The 7,263-nt window shown below is 35.2% G+C and overlaps 1 protein-coding gene across 1 annotated transcript; it reads left to right on the top strand.

Annotated features, from left to right (window-relative positions):
• Positions 1 to 275: 275 nt before the first annotated feature.
• LOC113307941 lies at positions 276 to 3,461 on the top strand. The gene is made up of 4 exons (XM_026556417.1): positions 276 to 924; positions 1,113 to 1,222; positions 1,858 to 1,962; positions 2,659 to 3,461. Exons 1-4 carry the CDS (start codon positions 555 to 557, stop codon positions 3,391 to 3,393), a joined length of 1,320 nt encoding a protein of 439 aa, XP_026412202.1. The 5' UTR covers positions 276 to 554; the 3' UTR covers positions 3,394 to 3,461.
• Positions 3,462 to 7,263: the final 3,802 nt, after the last annotated feature.

Below are 7,263 nucleotides of genomic sequence, written 5' to 3'. Positions count from 1 at the left end.
AAATCCAAACAGGGTTCCATGAATTGATGAAAGGATCTGTGGAATCCATGGAAACGCTAATCAGAATAGCGTAGTAGAAGACAAGAAACGCTATTAAGAATAGCACAAAAAAAAACGCTATTCTTAATAGCACTCAGTTTTTTTTATCCGTAGATTTAAAATGAGTTGTTGAAATCTAACGGTTGAGAAAAAAACGCTATTCTTAATAGCACTGAGTGCTATTCTTAATAGCGTTTTTACTATTCCACCGCTACACTTGCACTTCCATCCACAATTCCAAATGCTGAGGAAGATGGAAGAGGGAAGAGGGAAGATGAAACTCTTCCGCCCTAAGAAGTGCTCTTAGTTTGAAACTAATTTGTGATAACTTGGACGTCAGTTGCTGTATGTATCACCTGAAGTGCAAATAGGACTTGGAATCAAATCAATCGGAGAAAAAAAAGAAAAGGCTAAAAGTTAGGGTTTCTGTTTACGTGCTTGGTGTAACTGCGGGAAGTACGTTTGATCTCTATAATTTTAAAGCAAGTTTTGTTTGAAAAGAAAACCCTATTGAAATGGATGCGAAATCTCTAGCAAGGTCAAAAAGAGCTCACACTCAACACCATCAAAACAAAAAACCTCATCCAAATCAAAAATCAAAAGGTCCTTTAATTGTTACTCCAACAGAGGGAAATACAAAGAATCCATCTGGTAAACCAAAATCAAGTCCATTCCAGGGTTCTTCTGGGCTTCCTTCAAATTGGGATCGGTATGAGGATGAGTTTGAATCGGGTGCAGAACTCATTAGTGGTGGTGCTGGTGCTGGTGATGATGTTGTTAAGCCAAAGAGTAAAGGGGCAGATTTCAGTTACTTAATTTCTGAGGCTCAATCTCAGTCTAGTTGTAGTTTGGATTGCTTTAATTCTTTCTATGATGCTCTTCCTGGTTTGTTCTTTGCCCTAAATTCTGTTTTTCATGTTTCATATTTATTGTTTATTAAATTGGCTTGTGTTCTTCATGAACAATGAGGGTTCCGACTCCAGATATATTTTTCATTGATTAGGGAAGAGCAGAAATCTGAAGAATTTGGATTTCATTAAAAAAAGAACTGAGTTTTCTTTTCTGCTTTACAGATTTTGACAAGGCAGTCAGCTCGATGCTTTCTGTCAGGGGAGAGAGTGTGTTGTCATGGATTGGTGATGATAATTTCGTTGTTGATGACAATGCAAGTTCAGGTTACGAGGTAACGTCTTTTTGAACAAGCGCACACACCTGCTCATTATAGAAGTTCCTTTGTTAATGCATCAACCGTAGATTACCATACAATGTAGTGATACGTATAAGTTACCACCAGTATTCATTCCTCGAGTGTAAGTACAGGCATGACTTTATAAGCTATTTACTGATTTCAATTTGTAGGTACTTAATTGATATGGTTACTTAAGGTCTATTTTCAATTCGTTAATCATAGATTAGATAGGGCTTAGGCAACGGGCAAGACTTTTTTGAAGATTGCTGTGTTGGGATTTTGTCAATTCGTAAAACGTAGATTAACGAAGATTAGATAGGGCTTAGGTAACGGGCAATTCGTTAAACGTAGATTAGATAGGGCTTAGGTAACGGGCAATTCTTTTGAAATTTGCTATATTATAGATGGTCATCCTCAAATAGCAAAATAAAGAAATAGAAATTACACTGTGTTGGGATTTTGTCATGGTGAACACATCACAAGGGTTTCAAACACAATGCTGGCGAGGTTATTATTTTGTAATAATTTCAAGGACCTAGATTAAGCTTATCACATTTTTACTTTGTAATGTGTAACCATGGTAGTAATTGCCATCATCTTATTATGCTACTTCTTATACACTTTTTTAGGCAGCTTCACTCTCCATGGATCTGCATGCCCTTGCTGCGCAACTAGAAAAGATTGATATTTCACGAAGGCTGTTGATTGAAGCAGATCTGCTACCTCCAGAGCTGGTATAGTTGATTCCCGTGTTGATGCTTTAATATTTGCATCTCCTGCTCAACGATATTAATAACAGTGTTGTTAAATAAAATTTTAAATTCTAAAGTGATAGGAGGTTTATGATACTATTGGAGCTTGATGGAAGTTATACAGTCAACCCATAATTTATTGAGTAATCTTTTGGTTATAGATGAAGTGGTCTAATATCTGTTTTCTATTTTTTCGTACAATCTTTGCCATTCTTTACCTTCAAACTATAATAAAGTAGTCAGAACTTAGAAAATTGAGCATGTAACACTTGCAGGATAAGGGTGCTACACCAGCTTGTTAGTCTTGGGGGTGGTAATGCTTGAAGAACTTGTTCGCAGTTTGGACGTGACTTAAGATATCTCTTTCTTCTCATTGTTGCGTGATAGTTTTGCTCAAATTTATGCCATCTTGAATATGATAGAAATTGGTTATAAGTTGTTTAGTTGAGTGGGGGCATTTGCACACCTTTTTACCCAAAACCATCATAATGGAAATTACAGACTAATCCTGTCATCATTTTAATATAGGCATTACTTTGTGGCTGGTGCTTTCGTTGCGGAAGTTCTAAAATTTATCTCTGTCAAGCAAACTTTCATTAGATTTAAAGCATGGGACATTGTGCATGTGTTGTGTTTATCTGCCACCATTGTCATCACTACTCATATCTTAATTTACAGTGTGCAGGTGGGTTGGACGACCATATCAGTCGGGAACTTGAGCAAGTACAACTGGGTATAAGTGGAAATACTGATGGACACATTGATGTGGATGAAAGTACCTCTCACAATGCTGAAGCTATGCCGCCTTCGACTCTAAGTAGAAGTTCGTCCTCTACAAATGATGAAAATCTAGTCCCGGTTATCCACTGTAAAGGGGCGGAACTCTTAAATCCAGGGGTGGATGATTTACAGATGTTAGATTCTAATTTGAGTATAACAATGGACTCCATGAAACGAGCCGAGTTTTGTCCTGTTCCATGCTCAGAAGATAAAGCCGTAAAATTTGAGGCTGCTGCAGCAGATGCGGAGCTTGATACTCTTCTAGACTCATTGGGTGAAATGGATATACTCAGTTCCACCTCTAGCATCAGTAATTACCCAGTTGCAAACCAGGTCAATCCAACATTCATTGGCGGATTTGCTGCAGGAAATTCCAATTCACAACCTAATTCTAGACTAGGTTCCAGGTCTAGTATTAGTAGGGTAACCATGAATATTGATATAGATGACACAGTTGATGACTTACTCGGTGGAACGTCAAATATGAAAAACCATGAGAATTCAGTTATGCTACCAAGACAAGAAGTAACAAGTGATGTTCTTCCTTTGGCTGCTCCCTCTAATTCGGCATCTTCCTCACATTCTAGCTCAAAACTGTTGGATGACTTTGATTCATGGTTGGATACAATTTGAACTGTAATGTAACATGAAAGTTTTCATGAGGATCACTTTTTATAAAGATCTGTTTCCCGTTTTACAAGCTTTCTCTGCCTCGAAGGAACGTTCCATATAATTACTAGACGAGAAGTACCATATGAAATTTTACTGGATGAGCCACACTGTTTGGCCATGCCAGTCTCCATCCGGACAGTTGAATTAGATCTCTGGCTGTAATTTGAAAGGCCACAAACTTGAGTGCCTTCATTTGATGTCACTTTGCTGCTTTCTGTAACTTGTAATACATTAAAAAAATTAAAGAAACAGTTGACAGTGACAATTGTGGATAACCTTATATGCCTTGGATGGGTGTGAGTCGTGTGACTTGGATTTTGGATCGATTTTGATCCTACCAACTTGGGTCTCTTCACTAATAATATTCTGCAGTTTGTTTGACTGATTAGACAATCTAAGCAAATCAGGTTAATGAGTGATGACCGTTTTAAAGATAATCTGACTTGGAGTAAATCATAATATCAATCTGATTGGATAGAACCAAAAACGTGTCAAACGCGACCAATTTGACCACGATGAAGGCTGAGTTTGGTAATGGTGTGGCTTTTGCAGAAGCGTTTTTCTGCTGTGCTGTGTAAAAAAGGCAGTTATGTGTTTGGTAAACTATATACTAAAAGCTAAAGCTGATTAAAAAAATTATCAAATTGTGTTTGGTAAAATATTAGTTCAGTTATTGTATTCGTAGCAAATGACTAAAATAGACATAACATTTTAATGTGAAACCACCTTACGGGATAAGAAAATCAAATTAAGATCAAACAATTATTTAATATTGACTCTTATTTTTAGTTTTGATTAAATTTTTTTTATCAATTTCACCACATATATATTTTCTTTTAAGCTCCTATTAAACTTTTAACGATTTCATCTCTCAATTTTTCCATTTCTTTTGAAAATAATAATCTTTAAAGAGCATGATATAGATTGAAAATAACAATCTTCAAGAAATATGATATGGAGAATAAGATATTGATTGTAAAAGATTTAAGGGCAAATTTGGTCAATTATAAAATAAATAAAATAGGGATACAAAGAAAAATGAAGACTTAAAATTAGGTGGGACCAGAACTTATGCTTTTGGAGCTTTTAAAAGCTCCTCCTCCTCCCCCAGCTTATGAAAAATAGGGAATTTTAGAAGTGCTTTGGAAAAAAAACACTTTAGCATTTTTTTACCAAACACCAATATGAAAAACACTTTAGCATTTTTTGAAAGTGTTTTTGGAAAAAAAAAAAAAAAAAACATTACCTAACTAAGCCGAAGTTTATCCCTACAAAATGTGAATAGTAAAGGTCTATGTAACGCAATAAGTTGTGATGACGCGATGTTCACTCATTGCCGACCATATGAATCACATGGTAAACATAGGTGTAACTCTTTCTTATTTAATTTATATTATTTTATCTGTCAAACTAATTTGGTATGAAGTTAGTATAAACATTAATAAGTTAATTTAGATGCAACACGCGTGACGTTTCTGAAGACTGAAGAGGGTTGAAAGAACAACCAAAAATGTCTAGAAGGTGGTGGATTAGATTAATAACCACCCATTTGAAGCAAATTAGCGATCAATTCAATAGCCGATCCAGTGAGGTAATATTAATGCACGCTCATGGACGCGTCCTTAGTTAAAGCCAGCCCTGCTTCTCTCTTTCTTTCTCTCTCTAAAAGAAAAACAAAATCCCATAACCTCTTGCTCAGATTTGATCCTTTTCGACCAGATTTGAGCAAAATTTCTTTTCCTTTTTAAGTTTTAGTCATTAGTTAATCAAATAAAACATATTTTCCATTGTTTCGATGTCTTTTGGCATATTTCTTCATCATTTGGGGCGATTTTTCTTCGTCATTTTGGGCGATTGTCTCTTCGCTTTGCGGGCGATTTTTCAAATCTTCATGGCTGGATCGTGGTCGGCTATTCTCGATTCAAAAACATCAATCATGCAACACGGTATCGCTTTGAACCTATTTTTAATACAAGAGATTTAGGGCATCCGAGTTCGTTTGGGCATACAAGATTACGAGCAAAGTACTCCTTTCTTTTGGGAGCATCTTATCAAAGAAGGAAAAAATCAGATTAAATAGTCGGAATTGATTCCGGATAATAGCATTATTTTTCCCTACTACATAAGCAAAAATTGGGTATCTTTACGGTTTATGACTCTTTTTCTTCGCGATATACTTGTAATTGGTATCTTTAATTGTATTAGGGGTTTAATCATCTTGTATTTTAATATTTTTGTTAATCTTGTAAGGGATCATGTAATCAGTATTTTGATTTGAATGAATTGAAATATGTTGATTGACCAAAAAAAATAAAAATTAAAGCCAGCCCTCGTATTCTCGGTCTGTAGTGCAAATTCCTCGGTTGGTACTTAGTACCATATGTCGTCCAGTTGGTACTTGATACCGTATGTCCGCGGATTAGCATGGAGGTTGCCAAGTGAAAACTTTATATAATTTTATAGATTTTTTATTTAAGGGACTAGATTTTAAGACTTCTAGTAATTTTATGAGAATATTACAAAGAGTTTATGTGACTTATAAATACAAATTTAGTGGGTTTTCTAAAGAGTTCATGTGATTTATAGAATTTTTTTTTCATGGTTTTTTCCTTTTTCATTGTTTCTCTATTCTTTTCTGGAGATGTATTCTCTTATCTTTCCATGCAAACAAGATTAATTTCGATAATTTGGTGTCAAAAACAACCTAAGTAGTTAATTGTTTTTATGCATGTGATGTTGGATACACAACCAGCGATTACTCCGCAAATCGAGAATCGGGCGATATTCAGTGAATCAACTCAGTGAAAAATTTCTAAACTAATCTCTCAATTTTAATATGCTTTTTCTTCTCTTTTTTTTTTTCTTCAGTTTTCAGTGGGTTTTAATCCTTAAATAATCATGGTTTTCGTTATTGTTGGATGTTCTCTTTGAAATTTGCATCAGATCTGGTTACACACTAAAACTAGGGTTTTGTTTTCAAATGTCTGACTAATCTACCTTTCTTCCCATTATGTTTTGCAGACTGATTTACCCCCAATGACGTTTTCCAAATTTGTCACTATCGCGTTTGTTGTTGTTGTTATTGCATTTGTCGTTGTTGTTATATTTTTTGAAGTTGTTGAAGCCATGATTACAAACTCTGTCAGGGAGAAGGTTAAGGAACTGGGTTGTTTCAACTCTGATTTGCATTTGGTTAAGTATCTCATGTTACTCGCACGTACCGGCCACCTTACAACAGTTACAAAGTCAAACCATTTTTCCTTTTTCTACCCTACCTTCCACTTTTAATCCTTCTCATCACCGATTTTATAAACAGAAATAGTGCTCTAAACCAAATGAAAATGGCGGATTCAAACTATCAATTTATTATCAATAATTGCGTCAAGGAAAATACTAATGAATTGAAGTCAAATTTACAAAGAAAACAGGTGGTATTTGTGATTCATACAAGTAAAAGGCATGAGCTCCCACTATTGAAGGATAATGTGAGTTTAAAGGATGATGAGTACCCAGAAGACAGTCCTTTGTGTTTTGGTGGCATTATCCATGCTCAATGATTATGGCTCATCAATTAGTTACAAAATTTTGGAGTGGAAAAAAGATCAATGTTATTGGATCAAGTGGAAGATTATACTGTTGGGAGAGGAATGAATAATCTTTGCAAAGCTAATATATAAAAGACTTTGGAGGCAGTAGAAGATGACAACTCAAAACATTATAAATAACTAAAGGATGGCATCTCCGTTTGGCAATGGGCAGAAAAAGAAATGGATGTGAACAATATCTACATCAAATGTAAATGTAGGCTTGGTGATAGAATATGGAACGTTA

The sequence above is a fragment of the Papaver somniferum genome, chromosome 1 (genome assembly GCF_003573695.1).
Source record: "Papaver somniferum cultivar HN1 chromosome 1, ASM357369v1, whole genome shotgun sequence".
Classification (NCBI taxonomy): domain Eukaryota; kingdom Viridiplantae; phylum Streptophyta; class Magnoliopsida; order Ranunculales; family Papaveraceae; genus Papaver; species Papaver somniferum.
The sequence above is the reverse complement of the archived record's forward strand: the minus strand, read 5'-3'. Positions and strand labels throughout refer to the sequence as shown.